The following is a 23,961-nucleotide window of genomic DNA, read 5'->3' as shown; positions in this document are numbered from 1 at the left end:
GGAGAGATGCAGTGGAGCTGCACATTGATGGTACTGGAGGATGTTATTTTCCTCACGGTGTATCTCACTCAGTCTCTCTGTGAATTAAGAAGATATCTGCAGCAGGAGAGATAAATGATGATGATGATGATGATGATGATGATGCTCCCTTTTTGCACAAGCTGCCCACCGTGTGGCTCATGTGCTTACAGGTGGCGCGCGCCTAAAGGTATCGCTGGAGCCCGGAGCCCGCGCGCCCCTCCCCACCTTCCAGGCGCGCGCGCGTCCACGTGCACGCGCTCCGGGAATGTGCCGCTGTCGGCGACGCGCCTTCCGCTGCTCAGTCTGGATTGAGAGACAATGTTAGAGGCAGCGAAGGAGACAGAGCTCGGGATCAGCACAGGAGGTAGGGTGACTCCATTTCCTCTACCTAGAGGCACATATTTATGCAGCTTATTTAATATATATATATATAAATCATTTCACATAGGGAATAATCACATCTTTTTAAGAAAAAGTACTACTTTTTAAAAATTTCCAATAAAAAGAAATCAGATGTCAATCTTGCCAGTCAATCTTGAGTGTGTGAATTATCTCTGAAGAGAGTGGAGGCTTGAGGGGTCCAGAAAGATTCAGGTTTGGGACGCGGAGTGTGAAAATGATGCTTTTCCAGTCTGTTCCAGGGGGAAGTTTATTTTTGCTGCCTTTTATGCATTGCTAACATTATCTGTCACGGATTTGATTGCAGAATGACTAATCCCTCAGCACCTCAGAGATAAACTTGTGCTGTCGACCTCGTTTATATCCTTAGATGTATTTCGCATGATGTACATTATAGGCGTTATTTCTGTATATTAAGAAGCGAATAGCTTGGGAATCTTGGGTTGTATTCTGAAGGAACGTAGCGGAGACAATGTAAATAACCGTGTTTGTGAATCTCGGTGTTCCTGTGCGCAAAAGTTTTACTGCAGGGAAATTGCATTTCATTAAATAGTTTCTAAAATTGGTTCAAATCATGGAAGCCTTGGGGGATAGTCAGGGATGTCATCACATTTCAAACAGCAATGCAACTGGAAACGTTGGACACTTTTTATTTGCTTTCTGTTGTCGAACCAGTTTTCTCAAATACATCTTTTGGTGAAATATCTTTCACACATCACAACTGCTACGTAAGGCGCACCTCTTGTCTTTTCCTCAAACAAGTATCTTCGTAATTTTGCTGCGATTGAGAAGGAGCTCGTTTATTTGGAGGCTTCTTTTCCCCTCCGTGCCTATTTATCTCCCTGAGTTGTCATAGAGTCATAGAGATGTACAGCATGGAAACAGACCCCTCGGTCCAACCCGTCCATGCCAACGAGATATCCCAACCCAATCTAGTCCCACCTGCCAGCACCCGGCCCATATCCCTCCAAACCCTTTCTATTCATATACCCATCCAAATGCCTCCTAAAAGTTGCGTTGAGATCAGTTGTAGTAATTAGAGGGAATATCCCTATAGGTGGATATAGATGTGTACTTTGGTGATAATTTTAATGACATTTTTACCATTATGAAAATAAATAGTGTGCATCTTTAATGACGTACCAACTTTAGGATTGTTGACTTTTTTTTAACACCGTGAGTATTAAACCCAATTTTAAGTACTCTGTAATGCTTCTAATGGACATGTTGGTTATCTTAATATGTGAATTGTGTTTATATAATGGAAACTTCAGAAACGTGCTAGATATGGTTTAAGTTTTAATGTATTGCTTTTATAATGGGTAGACATTCAGTCTTTATATTCATAAAGAGGCAAAGGAAAAACTCCAGGATTTTTCAGTACACCCCAAGCTCATCCATGCAGAGGTAAGGAGAGAATTTGGGAGGAGAGGGATGCATGCATACTTCCTATTGGATAATCAAGACCAACAAACCAAATGTGATATTGCTCTAGTTAATCTTGTGTGAATGATCTCAGAGAGTGGAGGCTGGAAGGGTCCAGAAAGATTCAGGTTTAAGATGCAGACAGCAAAATATCGTGATTTTTCAGCCTGTTTTGATTGGCTGAGCCTACAGGCACAGATTTCTCTAGAATATTAGTGACTGCAGCCAATGGACCCACTGACTCCAATGGAGGAGTAGTGTTTACAAAATCGGGCAGCAGTATGAATAATTTGAGGTCTTAAATATATTTAAGTGTTTTGTTTGGCTTGGCACCTCTCCACTAATTTCAAATTCCCATTAGCTCTTATCCCTGAATAAAGGGGTTGGTTAACTTAGTTGACTGGCTTGTAATGCAGAGTGACACCAAAAGCATGCATTCAATTCACGTGCTGGCTGAGGTTACCACAAAGGATACTCCTTCTCAACTTCTCCCCTCACCTGAGGCATGATGACCCTCAGATTAAACCAGCACTGATTGTCTGTCTGTCTGTCTCTCTCTTTCTCTAATGAGAGAGCAGCCCTTAGATCTGTGAGTCAGATTCTGAAGATTTAACCACAGACTAGGAGAGGATTTCTTTTACTTGGGAATTCAGTAGAGACACAGTCAGCCTTCACAACACAAAGATCCTCAAGAAAGCAAAAGATTCTCCCATCTACTTGTTGTGCTTTTACTGGTACACTAACTGTATTTAACAACCTACTCAAACATCGGGTGGTCATACAGTTCTGAAGGAGGAAATCTCTGAGAATGCAAATTGTTAATGGATTGTTAGTTATTAAAGAAACCAATATGTTCTGTTGTCAATATGGAAGAAAAATGACTCCCCTTGAGGTTTACTGTCACAAGCTAAACTCATCAATAGGGCAATTTTAATGATCATGAACATTCTGCTGTCTCTCCTGTCAGAATATTAGGTCAGTGAGCTGATTAAGGTGTGCTGGGATTTTAATTATGACAATCAGTTGACATGTGGTGACATAACTTGTCAGCACACCTAGAGTAAAGACAGTTCCCACTATCTTAACCAGTAGGATAATAGTGATTGTTCAATCTGTTTGTGGCATTTCACTACCTCCTTGGTATGAGTGAGTCAACTAGGCTAAAATTAAAACTAAACTTTTGATAATTTAGATCAAAAGACTCTTCAAGCCACCTCCTCGCTCCTTCACGCTCACACTTTGGTCAGAAGATTAACGTGTCAGAACGACTGCTGGTGACATGATTAAACAAATGGTTTGACGTATTTAAACACGGCTTTGCCTGCTATCTAAATGCAGGCATTAACCCATTTATTTTCAGTAACAGACAGGGGAATGCTATATGAACGTGTTAAGTGTTTGCTATTTCTGCCAGCAGGAGGTTTTCGGTTTGAGAACATAAACAAGATGACATCGTGCTTAAGAGGTCACAGATTAACAGATTTGAGCCATAGGTTTGCAGACCTATGCTATTCAGAATAAGTGGATGAACTTGCAGGTTACATTTGTTATCGGCAGTGTCTGTCCCTCAGCTGGAGGAGGATGTCTACTCAGTGTCACATGCTTCTGCAGTGGGTCATCACTTGACTGAACAGGCCAATTCTCAACCCACAGATCTTTTGAGTAAATGTGGCAGGATGTCCCATGAGGTAGTGGGATCCGGAGTGCAGGATTTGCTTCCTTTCCTTTCTTTCTCTGCCACCGCTCTGCCTCATTATTAAGACAATAGGACTCAATGCATGATGCTGCTTGATGGACAAGTTATCTCCATTTTGAACAATTGGTAACAAGTTCCTCCCAGTCATTAATGTCAGTGTTGCCATGCTTCATGGAGAGCTTCAGAGTGCTTTTGATTACATTTGTGTCATTTGGTGAAAAATAAGAATTGTATAATTTACTGTATTTTCTTTTTGTGTCACCTTTCTGATTTGGCAGCTGTTATCATTACCTTTTGTCTAGTTTTGCTTATCCATATTCTCTGGCATTCTCTCTTAAGTAAAGATTTTTGCATGCTGCAAACCAGTTTACTAAACTTTTATTTTTGCTTAATTGCAAGCATTCAAACATCATGATGTTCACAGATGCTTCTGAGGTGAGACGAAGCAGTTTTGGTCTATGCAGTGCTATTTGCAGATGTAAATTATCTTTTTCTTGCTGCTTTGTTGGTGCACAGGATATACTCGTGTAAAAGTCAAGATTCCAAGACTAAAGTTTTTTGTCAAAAAATAGGAGGTTGACAAATATGACTCACATTTTGGGGGGTTGGAAGTTCACTGTCTCCCATCATTATGCTATCTCAGTGTTGTTTCCACTAACAGTTCCCACTAACACTGCCCCTCAAAAGTACCACACACCAGTGAAGTGATGGCCTTGATATCATATGTTAATATACTGAGACATGAAGGAGACATGAATATCTACTTCCAGTGATGTGTTACTCCATGATTCTGTCAAGACGGTTTGCATCAGAGCAAGTTTGAGCTCAGTGCTCAATGGGTGGTAAGTACAAGGAGTTTGGATTTTTGGGTGTAAAATTCATTTCCTAAACTTATGCACAAGATTTGTGAAACATGACTATATATTGGGGCAAAGGCTGGGATGACAAGATCAACCATTACCTGAGTATGTGCAGTATTATTTTGAAAACAATACCAAGTAGAAATTGATTTTTTGGATGATATGTTAAATGAAGTGTGACTGTCTGTGCTAAATGTTCAGGTGGCTATTTAAAATTCCGTAACACTTAGGTTTGTGCCTGAGAAAGAGCACGGAGTTCCCCAGATGTTTTGGCAAGCATTTTCCCCTTGGGAAAAAAAAATTGTTCACAAAACAGACTGATTAGTAATCTCCTTGTTTCTAGGAAAGATTGACACAAAATGTATTCTCTTAATGCACAAATAATAACATGATATCAACAACATAAGATTATGACTGCTTTACCAGTCCAGCATAGTGGCTACAGCCCAGAGGTTTTGTGTGGATGCAAAATAAAATATATGAAGCACTGGGGACTGTGACAGTATGGTGGTATGCAATCTGTCCCTGCTACCAGTCTGCAGTAAAGACAATTTGATAATAGGTTTGTCCACTTTTCTCTTGGCACACTGAAGGGCACCATCTGGTGTATGGGGGGGGAATGCATGGATTTTTAAATATTAATTTAAAAACACAAAAATATTATTTTGCAGCACAGGTTACACCTATCAGCCTATATGATAACAGCTTTAGCAGCATTTTGTTGCAGTGCTATTTTTGTTTCATATATATATATATATATGCTGAATATTTAAAATGGAACACTCATTTCTTGTTCAATCATGGCCCTCAGAAAATGTTCTCCTCATGAAGAAAGGGCACCAGTAAACAGACCTAAAGTGGAAAAGCGAGCAACTGTATACTCAAAACCATGACAACAATTACAGAAGCAATAATTTGCCACTGCTTTCAGATAAGACCACAGTTTCTAATATATCACTACATCACCATCTGTCGCATTGCTTTAATCTGTGGTGATTCTCATCATATCCCTGTTTTCTGACCTTGTGTCAGCTGTAGTGCACATCATTTTGTTTCAGTGACGGTACTCTCGCTTTTTCAATCAAAAAGTTGTTGATCAGTTTTGGTGTAGAACTTTGGCACAATCACCTCATCTGGCAGTGTGTTCTGACAGAGGCACCAGCCAGAATTCTCCTCCAATATACCATGTGAATTTGGGTGAGATCACGGCAACGATAAACTGCAAGGGGTGAGGGTTATTTCCGCCTCCCTGTGTACCCTTTATTTGCCTGCCCTGTCTGAGATTGCTGCTGATCTCTCCTCCACCACCAGTTGTGTGCAGACATTGGCTAGAGCATTCAGTTCTGGCCAGTTTACATTCTGTTAACAATCCCTAGGGCTGCCAAAGGAAAGTGATTGGAGGTGACAATAGCAGCTCTTGCAGTGTTCCCAAGGAGCATGAGGTCTAATGGACCTGTCCTGGTGTGGCTCCAATTTTCAGCCAAGGTCTTTTGTTGAACATTACCTTTGGATACTCAAGCCATTTTCTTTCTCACCCCAGCACTTTTTTTATAAATTCTTTCACGTGATTTGGGTATCACTGACTAGGCCAGCATTTGTTGCCCAGAGGATAGTTAAGAGTCAGTCACTTTGCTGTGCATTTGGAGTCATATGTAGGTCGATCCAGGTAAGGAAAGTAGTTTCCCTTTCCTAAAGGACATGAGTGAACCAGATGGGCATTTCCTGACAATCAACAAATGTTTTACTGTTATCATCAGACTCTTAATTCTAGATTTCTGTTGAATTCAAATTCAATTCAAACATGGGTCCCCAGAACATTAATGATGGATTAATAGTCTAATGATAATACCCACCAGGCTATTGTCTACTCCTATAATAGTTGGGTGGCATTTGCAACTAAAATTGTCATCTTTAAACATACATTTGGTGGTACAGACCTGATGCACTGATTGTCTCTTCTAAACTGTATGATCCTGTAATACACTGACAGCTTTCCTCTTTGCGGCATGACTTGTGCTTGACATTCTGCTGTGCATTTCTCATTAGTTTGACCTGAGGAAATACGTCTGAGTTGGGAAAGAGTTTTGGTGGGGTTGATGGGTAGAACTTTGCCACATTATTACTACGTTGTGAAGAAAATATTCCCAGTCACTGTCTTTCAGAAGAATGACTGCCCCAAGATGTTTCTTCAAACCTGTCAAAGATCCCTTGAGTAGATTTGATGAAAAGCCTGCTTTGTGTGCCCATAAAATATTTATTTCTCAAGTAACACATGCAAGTGATCCTGTGTCTTAGTTGTGATTTTTTTTTAGTTGTTGAAGTGTGCAGATTACTGACATTTGTAATCTATTTACAACTGTTGCTTCCAGCACTTCGAGGTAAATTCATGACCTGGGAGGTACTTTAGGACGTCCTGATAATCCACAAGATTTCTGGCTGTCCTTGTGGTATGAGCTAAAAATATACCAGAGACTCATTGGCTCCAATCCAAGACTTAAGCCTAGCTTCATAAACTAGTTGTGATTCCACTGTTGTTTGTTCACACCCAACTGTTGAATCAGGATTGAACCAAATGTACAGAACACAAAATTGTTGTAATTGTTGGATCTTCACATATGTCATCTTTTAAAATTAACTTCTGAAGCACACCAATACTATTTACAAAACTTTCAGGACTAGCTAACATTGAGTGAATTCAAGTGCATTAACAACTTATGCATAAGGACAGTTGAGTGCTTCTTAAAATCAGCATAAGCTGCAGGCTACAGGAAATAATTGAGAATAGCAGAAAAGATACTGTCACTATCCTAATGTTTATGCTTTGTCAATGTATGAAATTTATTTAACACTTATTTTGTTTAGATTTCTCTGTGTAGCATCGGTGGGGAAATGATGTTCATTATAATGCTAGTGATTTGGTTCTTTATAGGTCATGGCACGGAATGCTTTGCTACAATGTTTGAATCAAAAGCCACTACATCTTTTAAGAGAATAGTGGATTAGCAGCTGAAAGCAGATGGAGATAAAGAGCTATAAGGAAAAAGCAGGGCTGATTAGTTTTGCAACGCTTAAACGAAAATCGGGCATCGACATGATGGGCCAGTTCCCACCTCCATAGTTCTTTCATTCTTTGGTCAGTTTTGCTGAGCCGATTATGTATTTCACAGTTCATATCAGGAAGCCTGGAGGAGAAAAACTGCCAAGGAAAAATAGCATAGCAGGAGGACAGCCTAGTGACAGAAACACTGCAGTGAGGGACAAACCATGAGGAACACAAAGAAGTGTTGAGAAAAGATAGATTGAGGGGCCAGAAGCCAACTGAATAAGTATGATGCATTTTAAGGGTTGGCATATGTGTGGAAATCGTCAAAAATGACATTTCAGGCCAATGATAAGTGAGACTAGCAAAACACTGTTGTTATATGGAATATATTGTATGGAATAAACACAGTTGAATATAGAGCTGTATTTGCAAGAAGGAATGGTTGAGTCAGGCACCATTGTGTTTTTCTCCCCAAGGGAATAGCTGATTAACATTTGAAGGTGGATGGAGATAGTAAGCTGTAAAAAGAGTTAGAACTAGATTGCTGAAGTATATTTGTGAGGCCCCAATTTTAACTCTCTGCAGGTGCACAGGTTTTGAATGAGTTAAAATCTCAAATGGTACATTTGCAGTAAGATTTGTAAGGACTTCTAATGAATGGTATTATTTTTGGCACTATACACACTTTTTCACTGCTACAGCTGACTCTATTATAACCATTTGCTTTTTGCAAGTTGTTAGTGTAAAATTAACTGTGTGTTAGATGTGCAATGTTGAGTGTGCTTTGTGATGACAATCTAGAGAACCACAAAATATTTGATCTCTATAACATGATTATGCATTGAGTGGCACTACTAGGATCAGGTATTTTACATATGATGGAAATAAATCCTGTCTGATAAAGATGCTTTGGAATCTTATTGTTAAATCAAGATTGAACCAAAAGCACAGAACACAAAATTGCTGGATTCCTATGGAACGTGTTTGTACCTAACTTTAATTTTGATGTACGGTTTAGCTCTTACCTCTGGCCATAACAATAGTAATTTATATCAGATTTTAGATTTCTATTCCGATGGGACCCAGAAACAGCTGTTGTTATGGTTTTAAATAGGAATTTAATTAACACCTAGTAGATAACAGATATAATGTTGTCAAACATCTTGCAATAAATCTAATTTCAGCCTTAGTCAAATGAAGTGCTTTATAATGTTTTTATAGCTGATCATTGTTTTAATGGGAGCTGGAATTTTTCTACATCTATATTCATTAAAAACTAACAACATGAACGTGTCTACATGAATGATGGTTTGCCACTTTCTTGGATTAGTTTAAATTGTGTTGCAAATACCATGACACATGACTTAAATATTTCATGTGCCTTCAAGACATAAATGTCATTACTCCCCTTTTGTCAGATTGCATTAAAATACTTTAAAGGAAAAGCTTACATGTCAATTGAACAAGTAGAGTTAAGTGCCTTTTCATTCAAACTAATTTGAGTTTGTGGGAGAGGGGTTCTAAAGGAATCCGGCTGAAGTGAAATCTCTGGACGGTGGTGATAGGGATCTCACCCATCACCTGAAGAACTGGTATAAGAGCTGGAAGGGCAGATGTACAAAGCCTTCCCTAGGATTAAAAAAAATCAGGGAATGGAAGTCCCACCCACAGACAGCTGCCCGTTAATCACAGGCCTTCATTGCTTGACGTGTCACCAGGGAGGTGGTGGTTACTGCTGGTAATGCACCTACCTGAAGCCCAGGGGAACTGAAGGGTGCAGGTACAGGTGAGTGATGGCTGGAAGGCCTTTTAGCAGGCTTCCCCACTCCCCTGAGTTTCTTGATAAAGCACTGCTCATGGTCCCTTTGAACAAGGAACATCCCCTGGGATACAGCAAGCAACCCTAACATGGTTTGTTTCTTAGGCTTCCTGAATAGAAATATCCTTATTTAGGCAGTGGGATGAGGACCTTACATTGCATTAATTATCCTCTTAAGGGTCTGATTTGGTGGTTGGGAAGGACAACTGTCCTTCTTGCCCTGGAGCTAATTAGGCCTGGAAAAGAGGGAAGGCAATGGAATTTCCAATACCCAATGTCCTGTGCACTTAAGTGCTCTCTGCCACAAAGAACAACATAGAAGATAGGTTCCATTATGCCCTACAGCAGTATTTTTATAGCTGTTGACTGTTACTCAGAAAAATACAAATATTTTGGGTCATGTATTGTGTCTATTGGGGTGACCATGGTGCTGTGTAATTTTGGTTGAATGGTACGTTAATTATTTTGATTTGAATGAGGGGTACTATGAAAGTGAATCTAATTTATAAACTGCAAATATTTTTGTTGCATGAAGTGATGGAAAGTACAAAGGTGGTTTGATTTTCAATCATACTTTTACACGAGGCTGATCAAAATGGAAGTCACAAAGACTTATAGATAGGATGCAAAATGCTTAAGAGGAGGAGCAGCATTACTGAAGTTAACAACCGAAACAGCATTTAGGCTTGCTAGGTCATGGCTGAAGGAGAAGAGGGAACAGACAGTGAAACAGGATAAGTATATGGGATGACGATTGTAGAGGATTAACACCGATATCGACTGATGAGATCAAATGCTCAGTTTCTGTGTTGTAATTTCAATGTAACACAATTGTAATGCAGTTAATTCCTTTTCATGTCAAAGAGGTACTCAATAAAGGGAAAAGCAAACAGCACAGACAAGATTGTTTGCACAAAAGGATAAATAACACTTGAGAACATGATAGCTGGAGTACTTTGATGCAGTTCCTTAAAGAGCATTATTAAAAGACACATGAGAGCAGGTGACCTGTTTTCCCATTTTAATTAGATTCCCTACAGTGTGGAAACAGGCCCTTCGGCCCAACTAGTCCACACCAACCCTCTGAAAAGTAACCCACCCAGACCTATTCCTCCTAACTAATGCACCTAACTCTAAGGGCAATTTAGCATGACCAATTCACCTAACCTGCACATCTTTGGAGTGTGGGAGGAAGTCGGAGCACCCGGAGGAAATTCATGCAGACGCAGGGAGAATGTGCAAACTCCACAGACAGTTGCTCCAGACTGGAATCGAACCCGGATCCCTGGCACTGTGAGGCAGCAGTGCTAACCACTGAGCCAACAGCATTGGGTAGAGCGTACAATGCATCACAAATGTGCACCTAAACTGGGAAGAAATAGATCTATTATTCCCCACTTCCCTCTTTTCCCTTTTAAAGAAAATTTTAGAATGATGTGGAGCTTCAGTCAAGTAGGTGATGCCCTAGGGGTGCAATCACTAGAACATTAATCCAGGTAATATTCTAGGGACCTGGGTTTGAATACAACTATGGTATCTGGTGAAGGTGAATTCAGTAAAAAAAAAGTTACAATTAAGAATCTGAAGACTATGAAACTGTGGCTGACTGTCAGGAAAACCTCACCTGGTTCACTCCTGTCCATTAAGGAAGGAAATTTGCTGTCCTTATCTGATCTGGCCGATATGTGACTCCAGATGCACAGCAATATTGTTAACTCTTAATTACCCTCAATTGTAGATGGCAAGTAAATGCTGGACCTTCCAGTGACACCTGTGTTCCATGAACAAATAATAAAATGTGACTATTGCCCCAAATATCCATGTTTAGAATCAAAACAATTAGGCCAATTTTAATTTATCATAATCAGAGTTAACAAAGTGTGAATGGCATTGAAATGGGTGTTGTGAACTTACTTCTAGGCTTGAAGTGTGTGAATTCTATATCCCTCTTCACAGATACTGCCTGACCTTCTGAATATTTCCTGCAGTTTCTGGTCAGGCTTGTAGACTTACTGTTCTGTTCCACTCAGGAGCCTTTCCATGGATTGCTACAGTGCTCATTTATATATACCAATGAGTCTCTTTACGAAATAAAAAAATGTCATATACACTGCTTTGGGCCTTAATTACAATTTCAGGTGATATATATAGGGAGCACATCATTATGGACTAGGCCAGACCACTCCAAACATTCTTAAGCAGGCAGCCCAGACAAAAACCTTGCAATTTGTTTTGGTAAGTGAACAGAGAAAATTACCCGGAGTAAGTTAGCTAGGTTTTAAAACAGACAAAACTTTATTCACAAAATTACACAACGAAACACAAAGAGCAGAATAAAGAACCCCTGCAGAACTTAGTCTATCCAAACTGGACTTAATTATGCTGTTCCGAATATACACAACAGTCCCAATAAGCAAACCCCTTCAACACAGTCAAAATGAAACAAAGGCTTACAGGTTGAAGTTAGAAGGGCAGAAGGAAGAGAGTTTAGCAGCCTTTCTTCACATAGCCAACAACTGAACTCCCTCACTAATTCTGGACTGAACTGTGCAGCTTAATCTCAGTTTCCACCCCACCCCCTCTTTCATTATACAGGTCACTTCTAAACATAAAAGGTTTGACCTAAAGTCAAAGTTGTTTACGTATAAACAAAAAAGCCTCTCAATACCCTATTATCTCTCTACCAAACCCGGCTATTTTGGAGCCCTGAGTGTTTTATGACCCCTCTGAGAAAAATCAAGGACACTGTATCCTTGAGAAAAAGAACAGCGTTTAGAAAAAGCGGACTAGTTTTCTGACAAATTGTTAATAAATATTCAGCAATTGTATCATGCAATTGAGTAGATGAATCTGTGGTACTTTGAAAGACTATTGCTAGCCACTTGATAAATGGCCTACAACTTCTTGAAGATATATTTCTTAGAGCCAAAGTTACCAATGAACTGAAGTGTGCTAAAATTAGTATAATTAAGTAAGTCAAATGTATGAATTAATGTAAGAATAAACTAAAGGTTAATGTGTTTTCTCCTGAGAAAGAGCCACATCTTTGAAACATCAGCAATGTGAAATCAAAAAGAGGGTTAGGAACTGTTTTGTCACATATTTAGTAGAAATGTGATTATGTTTTGCAAAGAAAATAGCATTAGTGTTGCCAGATAGAAATTGCCCTGATGTTAGCCAGAGGCAGTTGAAACGCTATTTTGTATATACAAATAGATTATGAATGTTAGTGAACATGATCACTGTTCAATAATCAAGGATGTAAAGTTATCACAACACACACATTCTACTTTTCACTGCAGCATTATACCAACTATTGCCCCTAAGGCAGAAATGTGCATTATGCCATCTGCTCCTCCACAAAGAAGTGTTTCCCCCTCATGGGAGAGTCTTGAATGAGAGGGCATAATCTCAGAGTAAGGAGGTCATCCACTTAAGACAGAGATGAGGAGAACTTCTTATCAGAGACTAGTGAATCTATCTGTGGACTCTTTACCACAGAGTGCTGTAGAGGCTATGATCATTAAGCACATTCAAGGCTGAGATAGACAAACTTTTAATCAGTAGGGGAATCAAGGGTAGTAGGGAAAAGGCAGGAAGGTAGAGGCAAGGATTTTCAGATCACTCATGATCTTATTGAATGATGCAGCAAACTCATAGAACTGTACACAACGGAAACAGATCCTTTGGTCAAACTCATTCATGCTGACCACATATCTCAAATTAATCTAGTCCCATTGCCTTTTAAATGTTGTTATTGTACCAGCCTTCATCACTTCAGGCAGTTTATTCCATACACGTACCACCCTCTGCGTGAAAATATTGCCCCTTAGGTCCCTTTTAAATCTTTCCCCTCTCACCTTAAACCTATGCCCACTGGTTGACTCACGGACCAAATGGGCTACTTCTGCTCCTCATATTATGTTCTTACAGTCATAATGGTTATAGAACACATGATATGCCATGCAAATTTAGGCAGTGAGATCTCATGGCCAGCAATGGGACTTTTCTCTCAGTTTGCATTTCTGATTCATAAATACAATGAATCTCATCTGGATTTTCAGTAAACTGCACGTGGTTAGTCTATTGGACAACAGGATCTCAAATGGATAGTTAATGTGTCCTGCAAAAGCAGTTTCATGTAGGACTTTTAGGGGAAAGCAAAACACATTTTAAGCTTTTGATAAAAAGGAAAGGACGTAAGTCCGGGTCAGAATGCCAAGATAAACTGCATCTTGACATTTCAGTGCAGGTCAGCCACAAATTAACTTTGCTCAAAAATGATTATGCAGATTAATTCTCAATGTTTAAATCAATTGTTACATATTGATTAAAATATGCAAACCTAATGCTAATTGCAGTAAAGATTCAAAGAAAGCATTAACATTTATTCTGTTTCTGTGTGTCTGAACCAAGCCCACAATCAAACACATTCTTTCTAGCTCTCACTTGGGTTCTTACTCTTGGTTCATCTCACACGCGGAAAAGGTCAAGTTTTCATCTGTGCTACTGAATGTTATTGTATTTTAAGTGATTTCTGATGAATCTTATATTGGATTAAATTAGATTAGTTTAGATGGGACTGGGCCAACTTTCTCAATCATTGGCTTTTTGCTTTTATCTGAAGCATAATGTTTAACCTTTGAGGCATCACAGTTTACCTCTACATGCTTTGGTTTCAATGTTGTTACATAAACTTTGGAGGTAGTGATAGAAACTGCAGTCTGACATTATGGGACAGACTACAAATTATTCACAGGTATCAACATATTTAATTGATGACCTATGAATAGCTTTCTATAACGTAAAATCTGTATAATTACCATGAAGATTTGCTGGTTCTGTAGTGATCGAGCCTATTGTTGCTTTAGTTCTGGGACTTCAGTTGGAATCCAGCTCAAGAATCTCATTTGTTTCCCAGTGAGTGCAATATTATTCAAAATTCAGCACTAAAATGCCTTTCTTATTCAGGGAACAAAAAGATTGACTCTGATATAGCAGGATGCCATTTTTCACCTGGAATTCAGGCAGAGTAATGCAAAAAAGAATCTTATTTTACTTTGCATTGTACTGTCCTGCACTGCTAGTGAAGCCCCAGTGCTCTTGATTTTAGACATTAAAAGAGGTTGACTTGAGTACATATAAGAAGGCTCTGATTAAAATCATGACAGGGTAAAGTTAAGGGGTTCATGCATGTAATGCTTAACACATTTAAATGAATGTAAGATGAGTCCGGATTAATTCCAGAACTATCCTTCATAGACTGGCTATCTAAAATATAAGACTAGCTCTCCAACATTGTGCATTTCTCCAGCATCCATTTCTGCACCAATAATCCTGCTCTTATGTTAAATCTTGGGCAGTAATATTGTGACCATATCTCTAATCCTGGGAATGTGACTTCTCATGCCTGTAATGTCGAATAACAATGAAGAGAAAAATAGAAGGAAGGATATATTGGGATTTATGTGTAATATCATTCCATGGGTCAATGCTTTAGCAATTTGACTTGATTGTGTGGCAGTCTTAAAATAATTCCAACTGAATGATAACATGATGTGTTTACATAGCAGTGCTGTATCAATAAAGGCTGCTTTGGTGACAGAGTTTCAGAGCAGTTAGTACTTTAGCAGCATAGTCAGTATTTTCTTTTCATTTTTGATTTGTGCAGAGAGCCATTTATGAGTGATGTGACTGTTCTTTCAGTGAGCCTATTGGCTGGGTGTGATAACATCATTTTTCAAAGGCAACTATTGCTTTAAAAGTATGAGCAGTATTTGACAAAGAATTCAAATAGAAAGTCTGATTGCTTTGTGCTTTTTGCTTTTTGCATTCAAATTCTTAGTGCATTAATATTTTGTAAAGTTGGCAAAATTGCTTGTGGGACTTTCAGAAAATCTTCCAGTTTGTTCCATGAATGTATAAATTTAATTTTGCATGTAAGTTGGCTATTACATATTTCTCTTCTATGATTAGAAATTTTTTGGCTTATATTACAATTTTATGCTTTTATTCTATGTTTGGTAAGGTTAGAAGAAAAATTATTTTGTTAGGTTTGAAGAGAAACAGTCAATTCTTCACTTGCATCATAATAATGGCTCAAATTGGGTCAGTTTTGAAAGATCACCATTCATCATTGATTACACCTGAAGCTGCCTACCAATTTTTTCGTTGGTTTTGTGTGGCACTTAAAAGTTTTTATGGATCCTTTTCCAATTTAGTGTAAATCCAGGGAATCTGTGGTATGTATGAATGGATCAAGCAAGAGCATGTTCCTTCAACCTATCAGATTGAAGAATTCATGCTAAGACATGCCCAATCTAAACCAGGAAGTACAAGTTATCATATCTAATTAAATATAAAATCATGTCTAGAAAGCGAAATAGGAAGCAAAGAAAAATAGGGTTAAAGGCGGGAGAGATTAAATGAGCATAAATAAAGTATTTATTTATATTTAAAATATTATTAACAATTATTAATTTCTATAGGAATGAGGTTCCACACTTACGCAATTAAGTTTCCAGGGCTAGAGAGGTTCATTAACAGTAATTGAGATTTTGTTGCCATATGAATATACCAACCTGAATTATTTCTGTTGTGTTTGTTGGGTAATTATTACCTAAGTACCACAGCTTCATACTTCCACACATTTAATCACCAAACAATCAGTGAGTGCAGCAATTGTGAAGCTTGCGGAGGTGCAGGGTAAAGTCACATAGTTGTTTCTGGACCAGGCTGCCAGTAGCCTCAATATTAATTATTTTGCAAATTTAAGCTGTTATATTTAGATTCAGGAGCCTTTTGGTAAAATTATGTATACAATACAATTATGTTTAGGTTCTTGAATCTTATGTTCAATCATTAAACAGGAACAAAATGACATTACCAATAATGAATTTATATTCAATGATACTGCTTCTCATTTCATTTACAGTTCTGTGCAAGTCTTCTTTTCTAGCATCATTAATAGCTATCAGTTCGATCATTCCATTTGGAAGTTGCAGCTCGTTGGTGCATTAATGTCACTCCTGCTAGCTGATTTGCATTAATGTGTTCATATCAAATAGGATCTAGAATTACTAGGTTCCAAGTATTGAGGGAAATTATTTTATAGATTGCTGCCTGGGGTTGTAATTTCTAATTCGCCACTGATTTATTAACTTTTTATATATTTTTTCATATTAGATGTTCAGGTACATTGTGCCAACTATCAAGTCACTTCTGTTTTTGGCCTGATTGAGTTTACCCATATTTTTCTATTGTGACAACAGTGTGTAACTTTTGGTGGAAAGGATGGAGAAACTTTCAGTATTCACAGTCATTCCACTTTTGGAACTGACAACAATGTCTGGAGTCTGCACATACACAGTTAAATGTCAAATTCAGAAACTGCTGTCAGTGGATTCTAGTCTTCGCCAAAGAATGCACTATTGAGATATCTCCACATTGCAATCAATTAAAAATCACTGAACAGATGAAAGTATCTCACGCATTTAAAATCGCTGTTAAAAACTCCTGAAAATGTTGCATCTTGCTGATTGAAGTCCAACAGGGATTTTAATTGTCATGCAACTCATTTGTGGACATAACACTGTAGTGACTATGCAAATTACAATATTCCTAATTTATGTGCCTGTGGGCCATTCCAATATACCACTGGTGAAGTCATCTATATTAGTCGATCCTCAGTAATGGGATGTATAAATCTGTTTTGTGGTTTAAGATTGGTCTGTGTCTTCACAAACTTAAAGAATTCCTGAACTTCATTGAATTCATGGCTTTCTGATTCAGAGGTGGAAGTGCTCATACTGAAAGAAAGCTGATCCTCTAACTACGTCCTACAGTATACCTGACTTAAATTGTAAACGCATGTATGAAGTGTGTAGAACAGCAATAAATGCATGTTCAGTCATTAGTTGGAGAAAATGGACTCTCTTTGAAAGGAGTGGAAAGGAAAACAGTTGGAAGAATAGATGTCGCATGTTATTCAGTTCAGACAACAGTCAAATCTAAACTTTCCACAAACTATAGATACTATTTATACCTTTGATCCTCAAATAAACTTTTCTTTTTACCTCATAAAACTGATGTCCTCTGTTTGCTTGACTGTGCAGACCTTTACAAATTAAACCCCTGCCCACTTAATGTAATCTGTTGAGGTATCACGTGCCTTGTATTCATGCCAAAGTTATAACAGTGCCAACAGATCAAATAAATTATTTGCTGAAGTAAATCTAAATTATGTGACTTTGATCATGTAGATGGCAAAACAAAATCCAGGTATCACTAAATTGGAATGATCTTTGCCAAAAATAAACATTGATATGTTCAGTCTTATTATATTGTTGATTATTGTATGAATTGAGGAAAGAACAACAGTTTTAACACTTGTAATCTGGCCCAGATTCAATGGCAAACAGTTTATTTCTTCAACTGTTTCATGCTCTTGTGAGGCTTTTTATTGGTGAGTTCAGTCCACTAACTAATGACTGTTTCCCAGAGCAGGTAAGGTTCTGCAAATTTCTACTGCATGCTTAATGTCTGATTATTAGGTTTTAGGTCATAATTATAATCTGCATGAGGTGTACCACCTATCCGTCCCATACAGGAACTTTTGCCCTGTGTATGTGAAAGCCTGTACTGAGGGCAAAGAAATATTGAAACACAATCAATACAGTATGACTCAATTTGGCAAGAGATTTTCAAACATAACCTCTTAAGGACCATAATGAGAATCTCAGTTTTATGCTTCAAAGATTACTTACCTTACTGTTAATAAGGTGCCCATTAACTTGTCCCAGAAAACAAAGTGGATACAAAAGATATCCCCTGCTTGAGGAATCATTGAGCCCTTAAATTAGGTCTGCTGTTTAAATCTTAAGAATATTTTCTGGACATGTGAATTAAAACTCCTTGTGTACATTCCGTGTGCTTGCAATCTGTATGCAGGCTTTAATATTGAATTTGCACTCACAGAAAGCTGGAAAAAATCTTGAAATATTTGCAGAGATTCCCAATACGTCAATGCCAACATGAAGTTCGAAACTAACATTACCTAAAAATGTCCCTGCCCAACCTGAAAGTATGCTTTTCTTTATATTACTTTTATGATTGCTTTTTTTTTCTGCCTGCTTGCAATCTGATATTCTTGTTGGAAACAGGAAATTATAGTTGCCTGGGAAGTGGTGCAGTTCAAGAATTGAAAACAGAGAGCAATCAACTGACTTGCAAAAGTCAGTAGCCTTTCTTAAAATCAAGTGAATTGATTCAACCAGAATAGGCAAGTGTGAGTGACTAATGACTGGACTTTTGTGTTCCATGTTTGAACTCTGTGAACTTTCAGACTGTCCCCTGATTATTATAGAATCCCTCAGTCTCAATTTATTTCTAATGAAAGCATTGATCCAAAATACCTTTATGAAACATTCTAATTGGAACAGTATTTCTAACAATTAATAGAAGTAATGTCATACATTAAGGGAACAAGGATCCAACAGAGATGAAAATTCCAACTGTTCATATTTTTTAAACCTGTTTGCAGTGAATTTTGAAAACCACTCAGTAATTCCCTTAGTTAATGGAAATGTTTTCAGAAAAATGTAGAGTTGCTTATTTTAAAATGTTAAAATCATAGCTGATAGGGTGAAAAAGAGCAGAGATCTATTGGAGTCCACTATCCATATAGAATCCAACCAAGGAATCCAAAAGGAAAGATATAACCTTTTCACATCATTTTCCCCCAGATTTTATGTCAGTGTCTGGTGGATTCATCCCCATTCGCGCAAATTCTTCCTTGCCATTATTAGACTGATGAATGGACTCTCTAACTTCAAATAATGTTGAGCTTGCTTAGCACACCACCCGTGGAATGTAACCTGTATGCCTCACTATGTCTCAGCATCCTATGTTTTGTAGGTCCATGCTTACTATGATCTGCCTGTACTGCTCACAAAGCTTTTCACTGTACTTAGCTCTACATGATTACAAAAAAATCAAAGCAATTGAAGCTAACATGGATTTCCAGGACTGTAGGGACCATATTATTATCCATGTGATTGTCGGAACTTAGGTTAAATTTGCACTTCTCGCATCCTCAGAAAATCTCAGTATTTCATGACCAATGAATTAATTTGAAAGTTAGGTAATTTGATCATGCATTCCTGCGAGCAACAATGTCATGTCTGATCTGCTTTTGATGGTTTTGGCTGGAAGATTAATGTTACCTTGGACACTAAGAGAATTTATTGCTCCTCTTTTAATAAAACATATAAAAACTTGCCTTTACATCCACCTCAGCAAGTGTTTCATCTATAAAATGCAATACCCACTGAAATACCTAGATAAAGGTAAAAGCAAAGTTGGCATTTAGAGTGTTATTTCAATGCACAACCTCCTGACTCAGGTTCGAGACTATACTTTGATAAGTGCTATCTTCATAAAAGTAGTTGTTTTCATTTTCAATGCACCAATCACTGAAGTGTTGAATTTACACTGCGCTAAGATGATATTCCATACAGAATGGTCACCAAACAATATGTGTGAGATAACCTCTTTGTGTTATTCAAAAGTAGCAGTATAGTTCTGATTAACCCTGCTCAGATGCACCATGATAAAAATAATTACAAAACAGATATAAATCATGACATTATTTTCATGGAAACCTTTTACAGCCTTGAAGAAAATAAATTTCCAATGAACATTTAGAAAACTGAATGTTGTAATTTTAATGCTGTATGCAACGTTGTAGGTAGCTCAAATCTTTCCAAGTTGGCGTGGTTATCTGGTGGTCTGGTAGCATGGTATTATGGTGCCAGGAATGAGCTTTATCCTGATGTAGGAAAAAACGTTGTCGGTATTATTTCATTGTTGTCAGCATTAAATGCAAAGCTCTCGGTTCTACAGAAATCACCTCAGTATAACTGGTGTAAGGATGGTTTTCCTTAGGCAGGTATTAACAGTGAAAACAGCATGCAATAGATTGGACGAGGCAATCCCCTGACCGAAGAATCATATTTGACCTGTCACATCCAGTTGTGAATGGTGGTAGACAGTTAAATGAATAACAGATGGTTGAAGTTTCACAAACATGCTCATTCTCAATAGTAGGGAAACTCAGCACAACAATGCACAAGACAAGGCTGAAGCAATTACATTCATCTTCAGCCAGAAAGGCCGAGTGGATAAACTGTCTCTGCATCCTACTGAGATCCAATAAGATGGCACAGTGAAAGCACTGCTGCCACACAGCGCCAGTGACCCGGGTTTGATCCCAACCTTGAGTGACTGTGTCACTTTTGCACGTTCTCCCAGGTCTGTGTAGGTTTCCTTCAGGTGCTCTGGTTTCCTCCCACTGTCCAAAGATGTGCAGGTTAGGTGGATCAGGCATGGGAAATGCAAGGTTACAGGAATGTGATAGGGAGGTGGGTCTGGATGGGATGCTCTTCAGAGGGTCCATGTGGATCCAGTCCAGATGGCCCTCTTCCATACGGTATGGACTTTAAGATTCCCTGACCAGTTTTGCTCTTCTGCCATCTGCCTAGCTAATGTAAGTCCTCCAAGTAGTAAAGCCAAAATTTACACAGTTTATTAATGCATGTGTTGTAAACTTAGTAAACAGTTTAACTATTCCCACTTGGCTTTCTGTTAATGTTGTGCCTGATGATAATAGAAAAGGACAGAGAACTGTCATGGACTTGGGTAAAAAGCCAGCACTTCAGCTGTGTTTCAACTCTGTTCTTACGGTATACAGCACAAAGCGTTATTACATTATGCCAAAAGGTCTTGTTGGTGATTATCATATGGTCACAACCATTTGCATATACATTTTAGTGCATCAAATGAAAGACATTGAAATGGTACTTTTTGAGAAAAACACAAATGCTTATTTCTTTAAAAAATATCTGGTGCCAGCTGGGGTTTTACAGAAACATTAACCCAGTTATTTTAAACTGATTTGGTGCCCTTCTGTAAACAATGAACGAAAGAATTAAATGAGCGCATTTCACAGCTTCAGGGTTAACAGCTTGGGTAGACTCAGTGTAATTTCTGACAAATCTTTCAGAATATGAACTTGTGTTACTAACTTGGATCTGAAACGCTGAGGAACTAGGCTTCAGAATAGGAGGTTTTGTTCATTTATTGTTCCCAATGTCACAGCTTGGATGAAGCTTAACTGAGGCAAGCCAGATTTTGGCATTCAAATTTGTCTTTTAGCACAGTGTCAGTCCCTTTGTCCCTGAAATATGGGAACAAGAACTGGGTCATGATGTTCCATGACACTTGTGTCTGACTGCTGGCCCTTAGCAACCCAACAGGCTGAGATAAGTACTTGTCAGATGATTGGTTTCAGTTGTCTGTCAGGACGGTTTATCAGCTAAACTCAACATATGTGTTCACTCATAAGCCAAATGATGTAGTAGCTTAGGAAATAGGGGGAAAAAAGCTATGTTTAGTCAGATATTATAATGATTTGGCTAATGATACTATAAGCTGTCACAAACCATGGCAAACATGGATACATGAATTTATTAATATGCATTCCGTTGAATAGTTCCCTGACCATCTGAAACACATTCTAACTGAATCAAAGGTTGCTCAACTAATGAAGTGCATGTGTAGGTAATTGAATCTTTCATTTAAAATGTACAACTGAATATAAAAGAAAATGTACAATTTACTGCTCCAGAGATGTATAATAACATCTCTGAACAGGTTGATTAGGAAATATCTTGAAATGTACAATTGCCCATTCATTAGTTTCTGACTCTGGCTCACAGGTGAACACTAATTAAATGCTGGAATGGCAGGGATTGAACAACAAATAGGAAGTTATTAGCTCTCTTCTGCAGTGAAAGCCACAATTCGAAAAAGTAATTTGTTTTTTTCTACATTGAACTTGCAAATGATGACACAGAGGGCAAAAAATTATAACTTAGCGTGTAACAGAATTATGAGCAGGACTGATCCCTGTCTGAGAAGCAGGATTTGCTTTTCAGTACATGAGATGTACTGGTTTCAGCAACCTCATCACCTCAGGAGATCTCCCACCCACAGCTTCCAACCTCATAGTTCAGGAACCCCGCACTGCCCGATTCTACCTCCTTCCCAAGATCCACAAGCCTGACCACCCTGGCTGACCCATTGTCACAGCCTGCTCCTGTCCCACTGAACTCACCTCTACTTACCTCGACACTGTCCTATCCCCCCTAGTCCAGGAACTCCCCACATACGTTCGCGACACCACCCACGCTCTCCACCTCCTCCAAGACATCTGTTTCCCCGGCCCCCAACGCCTCATCTTCACCGTGGATATCCAATCCCTCTACACCTCCTACCGCCATGACCAGGGCCTCCAAGCCCTCCATTTCTTCCTCTCCCGACATCCCCAACAGTATCCTTCCACCGACACTCTCATTCGTTTGGCTGAACTTGTCCTCACCCTGAACAATTTTTCCTTTGAATCCTCCCACTTCCTCCAGACCAAAGGGGTACACGTATGGGCCCCAGCTATGCCTGTCTCTTTGTTGGCTACATAGAACAGTCAATCTTCCGTAGTTACACTGGCACCACTCCCCACCTCTTCCTCCGCTACATTGATGACTGCATTGGCGCCACCTCATGCTCCCGCGAGGAGGTGAGCAATTCATCAACTTCACCAACACATTCCACACTGACCTTAAATTTACCTGGACCATCTCCCTCCCCTTCCTGGATCTCTCCATCTCCATTAATGATGACCGACTTGACACTGATATTTTTTACAAACCCACCGACTCCCACAGCTACCTGGATTACACCTCTTCCCACCCTACCTCCTGCAAACATGCCATCCCGTATTCCCAATTCCTCCGCCTTCACCATATCTGCTCCCAGGAGGACCAGTTCCATCACAGAACACACCAGATGGCCTCCTTCTTTAGAGACCACAATTTCCCTTCCCACGTGGTTAAAGATGCCCTCCAACGCATCCTATCCACATCCCACCGCTCCTCCTTCAAACCCCACCCCTCCAACCGTAACAAGGACAGAACCCACCCCCCCCCCCGGTGCTCACCTTCCACCCTACAACCTTCGCATAAAGCACATCATCTGACGACATTTCCGCCACCTCCAAACAGACCCCAACACCAGGGATATATTTCCCTCCCCACCCCTTTCCACTTTCCGCAAAGACCGTTCCTTCCGTGACTACCTGGTCAGGTCCACGCCCCCCTATAACCAACCGTCCCCTCTTGGCACCCTCCCCTGCCATCGCAGAAATTGCGAAACCTGCGCCCACACCTCCTCCCTCACCTCCATCCAAGGCCCTAAAGGAGCCTTCCACATCCATCAAAGTTTTACCTGCACATCCACCAATATCATTTATTGTATCCGTTGCTCCCGATGCGGTCACCTCTACACTGGTGAGACTGGACACCTCCTAGCAAAGCACTTTAGGGAACATCTCCGGGACACCCGCACCAATCAACCCCACCGCCCTGTGGCCCAACATTTCAACTCCCCTCCCACTCTGCCGAGGACATCCTCCATCGCCGCTCCCTCACTACCCGGCACCTGGAGGAAGAACGCCTTATCTTCCATCTCGGAACACTTCAACCCCATGCCATCAATGCGAATTGCACCAGTTTTCTCATTTCCCCTTGCCCCACCTCACCCCAGCTCCAACCTTCCAGCTCAGCACCGTCCCCATGACCAGTCC

The 23,961-nt window shown here is 39.4% G+C and overlaps 1 protein-coding gene across 4 annotated transcripts in view; it reads left to right on the top strand.

Annotated features, from left to right (window-relative positions):
- Nucleotides 1-333: 333 nt before the first annotated feature.
- znf385c (zinc finger protein 385C) overlaps nt 334-23,961 on the top strand; it is a 488,384-nt gene continuing 464,756 nt past the window's right edge. Inside the window, exons 1-3 of one of the 4 annotated variants that reach the window (XM_072561476.1) lie at nt 334-385; nt 3,941-3,976; nt 4,203-4,383. In XM_072561476.1, the coding sequence (XP_072417577.1) occupies nt 4,377-4,383 (7 nt within the window). In that variant the 5' untranslated portion in view covers nt 334-385; nt 3,941-3,976; nt 4,203-4,376. Of the gene's footprint in view, nt 386-3,940; nt 3,977-4,202; nt 4,384-23,961 lie in introns of those variants that run through there. The other 3 variants (XM_072561475.1, XM_072561477.1, XM_072561479.1) reach the window with 3 other exon arrangements.

Source organism: Chiloscyllium punctatum, chromosome 42 (genome assembly GCF_047496795.1).
Source record: "Chiloscyllium punctatum isolate Juve2018m chromosome 42, sChiPun1.3, whole genome shotgun sequence".
Classification (NCBI taxonomy): domain Eukaryota; kingdom Metazoa; phylum Chordata; class Chondrichthyes; order Orectolobiformes; family Hemiscylliidae; genus Chiloscyllium; species Chiloscyllium punctatum.
The sequence above is the reverse complement of the archived record's forward strand: the minus strand, read 5'-3'. Positions and strand labels throughout refer to the sequence as shown.